This window comes from Helianthus annuus, chromosome 16, assembly GCF_002127325.2.
Source record: "Helianthus annuus cultivar XRQ/B chromosome 16, HanXRQr2.0-SUNRISE, whole genome shotgun sequence".
In the NCBI taxonomy this organism is placed as follows: Eukaryota; Viridiplantae; Streptophyta; class Magnoliopsida; order Asterales; family Asteraceae; genus Helianthus; species Helianthus annuus.
The window spans coordinates 185913844-185929121 of record NC_035448.2 but is presented as its reverse complement, the minus strand read 5'-3'; the positions used below and the strand labels follow the sequence as shown (position 1 = coordinate 185929121).

The following is a 15278-nucleotide window of genomic DNA, read 5'->3' as shown; positions in this document are numbered from 1 at the left end:
GAGAAAATTAATAAAAGATTAAATTGCAAGGTTTTTTACTTAAAAATTCAGACGATTTCCTTTGCCTTTAAAATTGATGAGTTTTTTACTTAACGTTTGAAAATGTTACACGTTATGTCATTTGACACTAACCCAACTATTTTTTTTTTGTTAAATCAAGTCACACAAGGGTAATTAAGTTTTTTTTACCGGTTTTTTTATATAAATTTAAACAAATAAATAAACAAACCAAATTAAGAAAACTTAATTTGTATATATAGATGTGATACCACACCACACCACACTACCCACCCCACCAAACCATTAGCCACCACCCGCTACCGTCACCACCTACCCACACCACTCGAAACTCCAACTGTATGCGTATATCACCCTCTGATTTATTGAAACAATACGGTTGAAGCCTAAACAACAATCCGATATCCGAATCTGACCACCAAAAACTCCTAAAAAGCTTCACCTTTTCCTCTACTTCTACATAAGTCACATAGAGAGCCACATTCGAAGCATGTATAAAACTTGGTACCAACCCCCAAAAGTCTTCATCTTTTCCTCTACTTCTACATCCTCTCATTAGACAAACCAAGACTCTTCAACAATTACATACAGATTTAGTGCAATTTGTTTTGTTGATAACCACATTTTCATCATTATCCAAATACCACCCTTTAAGCATATTAACCCCATGAATGATCCAGGTATTCAACCTGAACCCGAAAACATCCGGATTTCGTCACATCAGGTTGACAAGATCCGACCCGGATAGACCTAGTTCTTGAAAAACCCTAAGTTTGGGTTCTAGGTTTTGTCACTTGTCAGCTTTACAAGTGAAAGACATATGACCATATTTAATAAAAAATACGAAATAAAAACATGGGTAAGATACATTTGTCTCTTGAAAAGGTGTAATGACAATATGTGCAAGCAAGACACATGATCAGATTTAATAAAAAAAAAATTATATGGGGTTAGTGTCAAAGGACATAACGTGTGTAACATTTTAAAACATTGAATACAAAACTCATCAATTTTAAATCAAAAGACACCTACTAAAATTTGGTATACTCTATTTGAAGATTAAGAAATCACCTTGTAGAAAAATGGACTTTTTGCAGCTAAAATTGAGGAGCTAATATATATAAGGTTTTGACTCTTGCTGTTGTTCAACAATCAAAAGTCCATTGTAATTTATATAAAAGGAAAATAAGAAAAACAGCACGATAATAGTGGACGACTGATCATACCAAACGGTGATTGTGTAGACTCAGAAAAGATATAGATGCGAAGAACACGATCGGAGAAATTGCTATCGTTGAACGCAAAACCAAAGTCGTGATGATCGCAGTCAGCTTCAGGAGAAGAGTCAGAATCCATGAACAGCGTAGGATCGAACTGTTGAAAATTCAATTCCCTCATATTTGAATACCCTAATTCCTTTTCCAAACCCTGGAAGCTAATCGATGAACGAAACAAGCACGTGTGTGGTAGGTATATACGATGCGAAGTTTTGGATTTACACGCAAAATTATAGAACAAAACCAGTAGCAAATATTATCAAAAAAATTTAATCAAAACCCTTTATATTATGACTAACATGCAAGATCTATTTTTACGTACTCGGCATTGGAACCAGCTCGTCGAACCCTAACTAAGATCTTTTAACCGTAAACCCTAAATCCTAACTCCTAAACTCTAAACCCTAAAGCTAAAAAATAAGGCTAAAACCTAAGCTAAACTGTAAAATCTAAACTATAAACCCTAAAAGCTAAACCCTAATGGCTAACCCTAAAGCTAAACCCTAAACCTTAAATCTAAACCCTAAAACTAAACCGTAAGGCTAAACTCTAAAGCTAAACCCTAAAAGCCAAACTCTAATATATTTAGGGTTTAGGGGTTATGATTTAGGGTTTAGGGTTAAGAGATCCTAGTTAGGGTTCGACAAGCCGGTTCCAACGCCGCTGGAATGAGTCCAATCGGAGTTCGTTTGAGTCTGTTCCCCACTTTTTTAGTGTTCCCCAATGAACCTATATATCTCTAATTTATATTTGTATTTATCTTTAAAACAAATCAGTTCTTTTAATATCTTACTTCAAGAAAATGATTTTTTTTTATTTGTGAGAAAAACGATAACGTATGATTGGAAACAAGTTTGTATAGTAGGAAGGAAATGGAACATTTTCTAAATGTTAAAAGTATCAAGCATGTTGGTGTCTGCATGCATAATATTGTTTGCATGCGTGACATCTGAAATAGGAAAAGTAATAGGAAGCCATAAGGGAAGGTGAAGTGGGATCATATGATAGAGCACTAGAATCAGCGGCGGAACTAGCCCAAAAATTTAGGGGTATCATAATTTTTTTATTTTTTAGACCAGGGGTATCCTTTGTATAACGGAGACGAAGTTGCGGGGTATTTTTACACTACGGAAACGGAGTTAATGGATATTTTTACACTACAAAGACGGGGTTGAGGGGTTGCCCGTGCTACCCCTACTAACATTGTAAGTACGCCACTGACTAGAATTCATTTTCTATGAATATTACATGGCGGGAATAGTCACTAACGGATCTAGAATTTTTTTTTTCAATGGTTCCGTTTGTTAGAGATTTTCATTAATTCTCACTAATATTTTCTAATTCCTACAAGGTTTTTACTAATTTTTCTTGTTTCCGAATTGAGAGGATTCCTGGAACCCAAAAAAACCCTGGATCCGCCCCTAGAAAGAATAATGTGGTAAGGCCATATCCAAGGGTAACACAAACTCAAATAGACAAGAGAATGGTGAAGAGTTTTTCAAAGTTGGTGTTGGTAACCTATTTATGATTAGGCAATGTTAGTGAAGGCAAATGGCCCCTCGGATGAAATGTGCTTTGGCCGGTGGTGCTCCCCGCCCACCCCAGGGCCGGCCATGCATATTAGTTTGTATCTTATATTTATTTCTATAGTTTTGTAACATGTATTTTACTACTATATTGACAAAGTTAGGAAGTATAGTTGTAATTTTGAAAACCACAGACACTATCCGTACACTTTTCTAAAAATAAAAAAAAAAATGAACCTAATTCATAGATTCCCTGAGTGGCTGTTCCTGTAGGAGCAGGATGAGTCTCCCGATCCTTGATTACAAAGACAAAAGAGCGGAATTTAATTAGGAAATTATTATTAGCAAGACACAAGCGAGAAACAAAGATAATATTTCGTGAAAAGGATGTTGGATCAAGCCCCTATCAATCACTCAAAACTCTTGAACAACAAAGATATTAAATGCTTGAACTTTCTTATCATTTAATATATGAGAGGACAAAAACAAACTAGTGCTGCTATCCTATTTATACAAGAACCAAAACACACATGCATAAATAAAAAGCTCCTACTTTATGGCCAAGCGCGTAACTTTGTGGGGGGCGGGAGGAGGCGGCCGACCCCCCGAACTTTTCGCTCAGCAGTGGAGAGTATGTAGTTTTCGTACAGAAATTTTTGGGTATATACGTTTTTGACCCCCGGTTTTATAGATATTTTTGGTATATACGTTTTCGACCCCCGGTCGGAAATCTCAAATCTCAAGCTTCGCCAATTATGGCAACAACCTCCAACGTGCACCTATATTCTCCTAAGAGTCCAACTACACATTCAACATATACATGCATGAAATTCGGTCAAACTTGACCATTTCTCATTCACATGCAACTCTAAAATATTACTTCACGACCCTTCACACGTGACCCAATTAAACAAACCGGTAGCAGTGGCGGACCCAGGAATTTTTCCATGGGGGTGCGGACAATTTTTAAAAATTTTAGGCCCCAAGGTATATAAGTAAAAAATCGGTTCGTATCGGGTTAGGTCGGGTCATGTAAAACAAAAGAACATCGAACTAAATTTATATAATCATCAAAAATATGTCAACCCATGTTACAAACATAATTAAAACGTCACCCTACGGGTTTTCATTTTTTGAAATCTATCCAAAACATGGCTCCATAACATATTACATAATATATCAACTATTCAAGCCCTAGAAATCATAATGTAAATAACCCTAAAAATCATCTAAACAACATATACACCATAAAAAGAAAAAGCCAAACATTCTTCACTAACAAATATAACCCACCAGATCTACTATGTGGTGTATGCGGCTATAAAAAAAAAGGCAAAATATCATCACTAACAAAACATAACCCACCATATAACATAATGAAAAACAAAACGAAGCACATGTCTACTGTCATGGTTAGTATGCGGCTAATATCAACCAAAAAATCAACCAAAATTCAACAAATATAACAAAGAAATTTACCCGTGTTCGATCGGCGGTGGTATGGTGGCTGATTACGGTGGTATAGAGAGAGCGGGAGAGAATATGTAAGGGTTTTGGGCTTGTTTATTTTATTTTGGTTTGAAATATTGTTGATTTGTTGGTTTGTTTATTGGGCTAAGACTTAGTAGTGGGCTAGTTAAAGGTATTGAGTATTTGGGTTTAGTTATTTAGGTATTAAAAGTTATATAATTTAGCTAGTATTTAAAAAAAAAATAAGAGTTTACTAAAAAAATTTAAATTATAAATTGATAACACTTTTTACCTAAGGGTTGCAGACGAAAAATTACAAGATGTGCGGACGAAAATTTCAAGGGGTGCGGACGAAAAATTTCAAGGGGTGCGGACGAGATTTTCGACGGAACTTAGCACTAAATTTTTTTTTTCCCGGGGGTGCGCCCGCCCACCTTCCCTTTCTCTTACGTCCGCCCCTGACCGGTAGCTCCGTGATCCGGATCCATCGACCCAACCGAACCCGTCAAGATTATCCAACCAAGGAAGGAACACATGGGATGTTTTTTAAGAATTTAAAGGTGTGTGCGTGGAGTGTAAATAACAGAGTAGTCGATCTGATCTCACGCAAATGCCAGCCGGCGAGGCTGGCACATGAGCTCTTCGTCCAACTTACTGTCTTCCGGTTTCATATCAGTTACAAGCTTGTCATTTCAATCACTTGCTCTACTGGTTTCAAGCTAGCATTTATCATGCTCCTTTCACCTGCATATTTTTGTTAAATGGTGGTATAGAAATGTTCGGGTATACCTTTTTGAAAACCGAACAGTTATTAAGAGTGTCCTTTCTGGTGACATCATTGGCATTTTCCAAGAAACGGGCAACTGCCGGTAGTGGAGCAGCAGTCCGCTCGAGTTGTTGGACTGATGATTCCATGGTTTGGTTCCATTCCGGTTTTGAGCGAAGTTGGCTGATGAATGCCTTTGGTAGAAATCTGTTGAGCAAGAGAAAGCCCATGATTTATGAGCTTCTCATGTAGTTCTGTCAAAGTTATGGAGGTGTCACGAGCGTGGACCGTGTCCAAATAAGCTTGTTTAAGCTCTGAAGCACATTGTATAAAGCTTTTACATGAAAGCATTTATTAAATGCGCTCCAACTTAGGGTTCTCGAGTTTGTTTAGGCTTGGCTAGTATATCTACTACCATAACTATCTACTAAATTATACATCTTAGGCTCTAGTCAATTGGTTACAAACGGGTCGGCCCAAGATCAATCCTGGCCACCGTCAAGACTCAAGAGGGGGTTGGGACCATCATTTGAACAAGCCACTTAACGTGGGTCAGTTGGGTTGGACTGGGTTGCCGGTAGGGGTGCGAACAAGCCAAGCCCAAGCCTTACCTTAATCAAGCTTGGCTCGTTACAACTTTCTAAAGCTCGTGCTCGAGCTTGGCTGGCTAGTTAAATTTAGATCTCGAGATTGGCTCGAAAGCTCAATCTAAATACCCGTGGCGCGAGTTTAAACAAGATAAAGCTCGACTCAGCTCGTTTTAGGTTGTTAATGAGCCAAAGGTCGACTCAACTCGGCTCGACAGTTTGAGAACTCAAATAAAAAAAACATTTATACCATTCAAAAGTAAAAGATAGTTTAAACCCTCGAGTATACTAAATAAGGCTTGACGAGCCTAAACGAGCTACACATACAGGGCTCGAGCTCAGGCTCGATACCTAATCGATCCTTATTTCAAGCTCGTACTCGGGCTTGATAAGGCTTGGCTCGTTCCAGCTTTTTATCAATTCGATCTCAAGTAGCTCGGCTCGTTTGCACCCCTAGTTGCTGGGATTCAACCTTTGTTGAGAAATATTTCACCGCTGTTTGTGTATAGTATGAGTCTACTCATTGTTAGTTCCAAAATAATGAAAACAGTAACAATTATGCTAACACTTCCATGTAACCAACAATTCCAATTTCTAAAATACAGTGACAGAATGACTTGTCTATAATCCAAAGCTCACTATGTTTGATAACCCATCTAAATGTGTGCCCAAAATTCCACAAAAATATGATAGATGTGGGCCAATTTTCTATATAAACCTAGGCCTCTTTGGGCCCAACATTGAATTTAGCTATGAAAAATCCAATTGTATCATGTGGGCCTGAAGGATCAAACCTCTGGACCAGATCTTCTTCACCAGGTTTTAACCATTCCCTGAATAAAATTACAACATGAACATCAGTAATTACATTCCAGTAGTGGTGCCACAGAACTAAAAGTTGAGGAATACAGAACAATTTTAAATAGTTAAGTGTAAGAACCGCTAGGCCTGTAAACGAACAGAACGTTCACGAACTTGTTTGGCGGGAAGTTCGTTTGTTCGTTAATATACGAACGAACATGGACACAATTTGTTTATCTAATTAAACGAACGAACATGAACACATGTTTTGTTTGTCCATTTATGTTCGTGAACGTCCGTTTATGTTCGTTCATTTGTGTTCAATTATGTTTGTTTATTTACTATTTATGTTCGTTTTAATTTAAATAAATAAGTAGTGATATTTATATAAACAGTAAACATAAAAGGAACTTTCCAACTTTTACAAATATAACTAATTGGTAATTGGGCTTTCTAGTAATAACAATGGATATTCCAATGGAATTTATCATAATTATTCACTAATTTATATTAAAAATTATTTTTTGCTCATTTATATTTAAAATTTATGTTTCTTCAATTAGGTCCATTTGTGTTGTTTATTGTTTGTTAAATTATGTCCGTTTAAGTTTGTTTGTTTATGTTCGTTTACGTTTGTGAATTGTTGGTCTAGGTTTTAAACTAACGAACATAAACAAACACGAACATAAACAAACACGAACATACTTATTTTGTTAATAAACGAACAAGAACAAAAAAATGTGTTCGATTATATGTTCGTGTTCGGTTAAAGTTAAATGAACAAACACGAACATGTCTTTGTTCGCGTTCGTGCGGATCGTTTACAAGCCTAGGAACCGCATAAACACTTGTACATATTGCTTTAATTGTAATACCTAAAGCGGTTACGTAATCGCATAACCGCCACTCTCTCATCCACTAAACCGGATATGACCACATACAACCGAACAGGTGCTTATGCAGTTGTCGCAGTTCTCTAATTGTAGATGGTTATATATTGAACGCGCCCCACTAAAAGTTTCTAATGTTATTTATATAATGTCACAGATTGTCAGTTAGATTCGAAGTCCAAATATTTTAAGAAAATTGATCATAAAAATTAAAAATATGACGACTGCATGATAAATGAACTTACTCAAAATATCCATCGGATGATTCATAACGACCGAGTAATCCAGGCCCCCCGACTTTAGGGTGCTAAAACATACACAAAAATGTAAAAGATTAGATTAAGGTGGCAAATTCAACCCGTTTTTTTAATCTATAACAGATCAAACGGGTCGTCTTGAAATCACCCAATGGGTATTATATAACGCATTGAACTTCTAAAACAATTTATAAAAAAACAGATTATTAATGGAATAATTTAACTTTTTTGATCATATTTGACACCAATTATTAACAAAAATATTATATTCTGAACAAAATGTTTCGGGACCCACAAAGCCCATTTTGCGACAAAATTTCCTTTTTTTTCACCAAAAAGAGAGACGCTGCAACTAACCTGTGGTGCCAATGAAAGAAACTTATACGTGTCTAAAGCATAACGAACAAGAGCCTCGTTTTCACCTGGATTTATCGTGCATCTGGAATTTAATATGCAGACGTTAATCGTATCCATCCACGGAGACCAATAAAATAAAAAAAAAAAAAAACAGGACATGTTTCAAAAAAATGACGTACTAAATTAATATTATAACTAAAACATAAATAATAAGAATAATTTCTTACGTGGAGTATACGATAACTCCACCTGGGCGAACTAGCTGAACCGCCTGATCAAACATTCGTTGCTGATACTTCCCATGCCTCCTTAACGATTCAATCGTTTCCTTAAACAAACGCGGTCTCAATTTAATTACACATTCAATGCATAACTAATTTTAAGTACAGAACTGCAAGAGCCGCATAAACACTTGTACACTTGTACGTATCGCATTAACTATGATACATGAATACATAAGTGATAAGACGGTCAAACAAACGTCATAGGTTTTGTTTAAGAAAACAGGATTACCTCTGCGGCAAACAAACGCGGTCTCAATCCAAGAGCAGAACAAGGAGCATCAAGAAGAACCCGATCGAAACTATTTGGTAAAAAACCCTCACATTTATTCACCCTGCCACCTGTCGCTTGATTTTTCCCGGGACCATTTTTCATTCTTCGGATTTGTTTCCTTATTTCGGCTTTACTTGTATAAGGACCTTTTTTCATTTCCTCATCATCTGTAACACTGACTAAATTAGATATCAAAGAGAATATGATAAACTGATAATACAATATGTCAATATTGCATACAAGAAAAGTAACTTACAAATCTTGTTGTCTTCCGTTGCAGGAGATACTAATTCTCCGTTAACAAAATTTGCTGACTCAGCCTGTTGACTCGTTTGACTTAACTTATCTTCAATAGAAGATTGTGTCACCGTGCTGTTTGATTTGTCCTTGCGAACGGCTTTTAGGGCGTCTAGTTTATATGCGGTTATGCTATTTAATCCCAATTCTGCAGCCAGATTATGGATCTCGAGCACCTGCAAAGTGAAAAACATCAATGCTTACAGATTAATTACTTCCGTCTAAAATATAATATGATAAAAAAACTTAGAGTAAAATGCCATTTTCGTCCCTGAGGTTTGGCCAGTTTTGCGACTTTCGTCCAAAGGTTTGTTTTTCCGCATCTGGATTCAAAAGGTTTGAAATCTTGCCATTTTCATCCTGCTCGTTAACTCCATCCATTTTTCTCCGTTAAGTCAGGGGTATTTTCGTCTTTCACTTAAAGGGCAATTCGGTCGTTTGAATACTTGTACATTATGCTAAATGCTTGTACATAAAGTGAAAAAGACCGAATTGCCTTTTAAGTTAACCAAAAAGACGGAAATACCGCTGACTTAATAGAGAAAAATGGATGGAGTTAACGAGCTGGATGAAAATGGCAAGATTTCAAACCTTTAGGATCCAGATGCGAAAAAACAACATTTGGACGAAAGTCGCAAAACTGGCCAAACCTCAGGGACGAAAATGGCATTTTACTCTAGAATAAAAAAACTTATGTATATGAAACTTTACCTTATTATGAGACCTATCAACTGCAGTCACTTCTCCTTTATCCTTCATAAGTGAAGCAATTGCAGTTGTTTTTCCACCAGGGGCCGCACACATGTCTAGTATTCTTTCTCCCTGTTGCGGATCTACCGCATAGATGATTAATCAAAATTAATTATAATAAAAAATAAAAAGAAATATAACATTTACAAGCCCTTTGTCTAAAAAATGAGATCAATAAAAAGTTTTTTATTATTTAACAAATGTCATGACAGTTTGACATTCTGAACATCGTTTTTAAAATACTAGCGATGTCATTATTACGGACCAAACACAGAGGCATGTTATAAGCACAGCTGTAATAAAATGAGAGAAGAAAAAGAAGAAACACACACCTAAGACATGTGCAGTAATAATGCTTGGTAGGTTTTGAAGAAATATGTCCCCCTTGAGCACATCTGCAAATTTTCTAACAAAACCCTCACTTATTTCCATTTAAGAACGTTTGTTAGAATTAGCAGCATGAATTGTGCGCATCTGTAAGTGTTCCCACTTATTACATATAGACACACAATAACAGGTTTCACTCTAGCACTATTTACACACGGTATAAACATACATATATACACATGCATATTTACATACCAAATAGATTTCTTAGTACTTGCATATAACCTTTAACCTATGCTCAAAAAACTCGTTCATATATTTCCATCGTCTGATTTATAAGTTTATCATGTAAATTCATAAATAGTGAAACACCGTATTCCCTTTTTTCGTAAAACTATTGAGGACCGATAATATCCGCTGCTTTGCGCGGGTATCATGTTAGTATAAACTGTAACATACGAGTACTATAATGAGTCAGCAAGAACCCCAAGACTCCGTTTAATGAAATAAACCAAAAATATGCCCTATGTTATTCTTTGACCCAAAAAGAAACAAGAAATTTGATTGCTAACATAAATCTTATTAGCAAGTACTACAATTCTTGAGATAGTAATCACAAGAAGAGTTATGTCACGTATAGTATTCCACTGAGTAAAAAGAAAAAATGTATACCGTTGAAGGATGCCAATCTAAACACTCTATCAGTCATATCCACACCAAGACCAGACAAGCCACGAAATATTCCCGCCCTTGATAACATCGTAATTCCTTGGCCGATATATAACCCATCTCTTTCAATATATTGAGGATCTACAATAGATACAACGTATACTAAGAAAAAGTTAATCCATGCAGAATAACTGAATTAAGACACTGACAGCTGACCACTAAGAATTAGGGCTGCAAATGAACCGAACTTTCAGCGAACCGTTCGTGAACCATACGGCAGGAAGTTTGTTTGTGTTCGTCCGTTTAATAAATGAATGAACACAAACAAGAAATTCCGTTCGTTTAGTTAAATGAACGAACATGAACAGAGGCCGCATTCTTTCATTTATGTTCGCGAACATTCGGTAACGTGTTTGTTTGTGTTCGATAGTTCATTAGTGTTTATAAATTTTAACTAAATACTTCACAATTCCAACATATAAAATACTTAATACGTATCAGTGTTGTTCATGAAAGCTTGTTTGTTTTTATTTGTTTTCACGAACATTAGTTTGTGTTCGTTTGTGTACATGAATGTTTGTTTGCGTTCGGTACCTAAAATTAACAAACAAACACAAACACGTTCATTTCCATCACGAATGAATGCGAACAGAAAATCTCGTTTGGTATGTGTTCATGAACAGTTTGTTAACACCATGGTTTTAAAAAACTGGTTGAGGTGTGCGCCTCAAGGCGAAACGGCCAAAAAACGATTCTGAGGCGCGCCCAAGGTTTAAAAGAACGGAAACGAGTTTCGAGGCGTTTTCCCTTCGCCTCATGAGACGTAAGCCTCGAGGCGAAACGAGGCGTAAGGCCGAGGCGGTATTAATAAATAAATATAAAAATTATATATATTATAAAAATAATAATACTAACTAATTTTATCATCAGATTCATCAAAATCATCAAAAACACAATGAAATGCTTGAAATTGACACAAAAAGTCAAAAACAACTATCAAAATCCCCGCGCAGCTTTCTTAGCGCATCAGCCCCTCTGAGGCGCATATACATAAAAACACCATGAGGCGCGCCTCAGATTCGTATTTTGGCCATTTCGCCTCGAGGCGCGCCTTGAGGCACAAGCCTCAAACGTTTTTTAAAACCATGGGCGCGTCTCACGGGGTTTATACTGTATGTGCCCCTCAGAGGGGCTGAGGCGCTAAAAAGGCTGCGCCTCAGGGGGTTTTGATATTTGTTTTTGATGTTTTTGAGTTTTTGTATCAATTTCAAGCAATTTATGTCTTTTTTTATGTGTGTTTTTGATTATTTTGATGAATTTGATGATGAATTTAGTTAGTATTACTATTTTTATAAGATATATAATATCTATATTTATTTTTTAACTCCGCCTCAGGCTTACGCCTCGGTTCGCCTCGAGGCTTACACCTCGTGAGGCGAAGGGAAAACGCCTCAAAACTCGTTTCCGTTTTTTTAAACCTTGGTTAACACATATATTGTAAGATGGTATAGACTGATTGATTGATTCATTCATTCATTTATTAATGATTACAATACATAGAGATGGTACGAAACCCTAGATACCTAAAGTGGGCCCGTGGGCTCACACAATATGGTCCAATATATATTTCCTTAACAAACGAACATGAACAAGGTCTTGTTCGTGTTCGTTTGCAGCCCTGCAACTCTGCAAGTAAGAATGTTCCCACCAGATAGCTACACAATTAGGAAAATAATGACAACAAGTTGCTTGCCTGTTTTAAGTCCTTGTAGGACAATCCCGCGTGTAATTCCCGTAGCCCATTCACCGTTACGACCGGGCTGTTCAACACCAACCGAAACTGCAACTTTATCCCCTTTTTCAACATGAGCACTGCAAGCTAATATACCCGGCACATATACCTACACAAACATCACAACAAGAACATTAAAATTAATTAAATATAAACAAATAAAATAACATGTATAGTTGGATATTACCTGAGCACCTCGAAGAACAGCCTCTGCGCATTTACGGCTGACGATTACCTCCTTTGGAGGTCTGTCTTGTTGATAATCATATTGAATATCGTGGGGCCCCGAACCCTTTACAAATACAACATAGTCTAGCCCGGGTATCGGACACTTGAAAACAGGGTTAGTTTCTGCGGTGGAACCGTTGACCGTTTTAGATACTTCAACTGATTTATCAGCGTCCGTATGCAGATTGTTTAAAGCGTCCTGCTCCTGCAGTTTCTTTTCATGTTGAATTTCTAGAATCTTCTCAATGACGGATTCAGTTGTTGCCTTCAGTGTATTTACCCGTATACAAGAGTAACAAGAGGGTCTCCTGACCAATTATAAGAGCATGTGAGTGTAAACAAACAGGGTTGACCGAAAACTAGGGGTGTGCAATAACCAAACTGTTAACCGAAAACCAACGAAACCGAACCGAAATTAACCGAAAGTCGGTTATCCGTTATTCTTTTACCATCGGTTAACCGAACCATTTGTATGTTCATATATTTCTAGCTCCATATCATTTATTTATACATCAATTTCATGTATTTATACCGCTATTTCATGTATGTATACCTCCATTTCATTTATTTATACATCCATTTTATGTATTTATACATCTATTTCATGTATATATACCTCCATTACATGAATTTCTAGGCAAAAATTTTAGCCCTTGTTTGATTTGGTTATTAACTGAAATTAACCGAACCGAACAAAAAACGGACAAATTAACCAAACCGAAATCCGACAAATTAACCGAACCGATTAACCATACGGATACGGTTAATGCTAATGACCTAACCAAACCGTGCACACCCACCCCTACTGAAAACAACTGATTGATGAGCACAATCTCATATAACGGCTGCTTTTTGTTAAAGAAAGCATTTCTAATGCAAATAGAATCAAACATACAAATTTTAATTAGCCCTTTTTAGCTTTTAATCTTCAACAACATAATTATCAAATTCTTCACAACTTTGAAGATGCAAAAAGTAAAATAAGCAAAAAGTTTTAAGGTAATGAAGAAAGTACTACGTTAGTGCTTTGGAGATGCGAGAGAAAGCTTGTGGTCCATAAGCTTTGCAGAAATAGTCTTCAACTTGAGGATTCCAATGCAACGAAGGGTTGTAGCAGTAACGCTCCGATTGATCCATCAGCAGAACCTATTATTCTTACAATTAATCGCATTCATAAGCACAGATAATTTGCTTACAGCGTGATGAAGTGAAAATGGAAGTGTACCTGCTGCTGCTGCGATGGAGATGGAGGTGTTCGGCTGCTGAACTTTCTGTTTCTGTTTATAGCTTCAAACAAAACCCTCCCTCGTTTCATTCATTCATTTTAATTTAGAGAGGCAAAAGGGGTAGTAATAGCACTTCCACAATTTGACCTAATTTCAACTTTTTAAGTTCATGACTCTAGTAAAATCACTAAGGGATGACGGTGTGGTTCGGTGAATGGATCGGGGACTTCATTTCATCGATCGGTGAATCACCCCTTCCCCTTTTCGGTGATCGGTGAGTGTGATGTTTCGGTGTATAGTCACCGATTCAGGAAGAGGAGAGAAGGAGGAGGAGGAGGGAGGGGGTTTAATGGTGGGTCCTAACCTCTTTCAACCAATCACAATTTTTTTTAAATTAATTACCACTCTCTAGGTGTTTGAACCATACCCTCTGATTGAGTGTAAAATGGAGAGTAGAATGAAGAGTTGGCATGACATGCTATTATTGGGTAGAGAATAACTCAAACACCCTAAAGTGACTGAACCATACCTTCCACCCTAAGAATTTGATTCACTCTAGTTTATTACGGTAGCTTTGATAACATTTATATATATGCTTTGATTCGGTGCCAGAGAGGATCAAATAGAAAGTTTATTTTGGCTAGAAAGAATAGGAATAATAGGATTATGATATGTGACAAAATTTAAAATAAAGGGAATGTTATTTTAGTCAATTTGATCCAATAATAAGACCTAATTCCCTAAACGTATACTTAATTTATTTAATCGCATACTTAATCAGCTGTCGTTCACAATGCACGTCCTTCTTTTTGTTTACGAGGCCCTAATTCCTTTTGTATTTAGTTTGGGCGACGGGCCTTTTATCAATTTAAGTTATAAGCTGTTAAAAATAAAACTAAATATGAGCCTAGTATTAAAGAAACCTACAACAAATTTGGAGGCCTTTTAACTTGGGAGGCCTAGGCCTGTGCCTAGGGTCTGAAGCCCATTGGGCCGACCCTATAACATGGTTTAGTTACGTCTTGCATGCAATCATGACCGCGTATCCATTTTGACTCTTGTATCACTTTATTCTCGTTAGTTTGCATGTACACACGTGATACGTACACACGTGACACAAGGATTTTAATCTTGAAATGAAATCAACACAAGGATTCCACATGACATCCTTATCTATGTACGTACGTACGTACATACATACATACGTACATACATACATACTAATAAATCACTGTTACTATAAAGATCTCTTTAGTTAGACTTGGGCCTTTATAGCGGTGCAGGGAGGAGACCATTCTGGCTTGAAGATATAACCCCATCTCGAGTTGCCCGTTAGAACTAAGAAGGGATCCCGATCCCAATGGGCTAATCATTATAATGAGCCTGGGCCCACTGGGCTATGTCTCAAGTAAGGGTACCATCCATCAACGATACCCAGCTAATACAAAATCTTTTCCAACATAAAGGTCCACACACACATAGTTC

The 15278-nt window shown here is 36.8% G+C and overlaps 1 protein-coding gene across 2 annotated transcripts; it reads right to left on the bottom strand.

Moving 5' to 3' along the window:
- Positions 1-6174: 6174 nt before the first annotated feature.
- Positions 6175-13946, bottom strand: LOC110882441 (tRNA (cytosine(72)-C(5))-methyltransferase NSUN6). 2 transcript variants are annotated; one of them, XR_002560096.2, is made up of 14 exons: positions 13793-13946; positions 13586-13713; positions 12527-12875; positions 12301-12448; positions 10551-10688; positions 9884-9946; positions 9513-9634; positions 8761-8977; positions 8463-8671; positions 8177-8277; positions 7950-8031; positions 7581-7642; positions 7321-7466; positions 6207-6477 (listed from the first exon to the last, which is right to left on the bottom strand). XR_002560096.2 is itself a non-coding variant. In XM_022130462.2 (13 exons), the coding sequence occupies exons 1-13, from the start codon at positions 13880-13882 to the stop codon at positions 6363-6365; spliced, it is 1824 nt and encodes a 607-aa protein (XP_021986154.1). In that variant the 5' UTR covers positions 13883-13946; the 3' UTR covers positions 6175-6362. The 2 variants fall into 2 exon arrangements, 1 of the variants encoding a protein (XP_021986154.1); XM_022130462.2 differs by lacking the exon at positions 7321-7466 and having other exon boundaries at positions 6175-6477.
- Between the last annotated feature and the right edge of the window lie 1332 nt (positions 13947-15278).

Bases quoted from the DNA above. Each gene is read 5' to 3' on its own strand.
- LOC110882441 (XM_022130462.2), bottom strand. From the start codon at position 13,882: ATGAAACGAGGGAGGGTTTTGTTTGAAGCTATAAACAGAAACAGAAAG. The intron at 13,714-13,792 runs GTACACTTCCAT...TAAGAATAATAG, and splicing joins CTCCATCGCAGCAGCAGCAG to GTTCTGCTGATGGATCAATC. The intron at 8,672-8,760 runs GTAAGTTACTTT...TCAGTGTTACAG, and splicing joins AACGGAAGACAACAAGATTT to ATGATGAGGAAATGAAAAAA.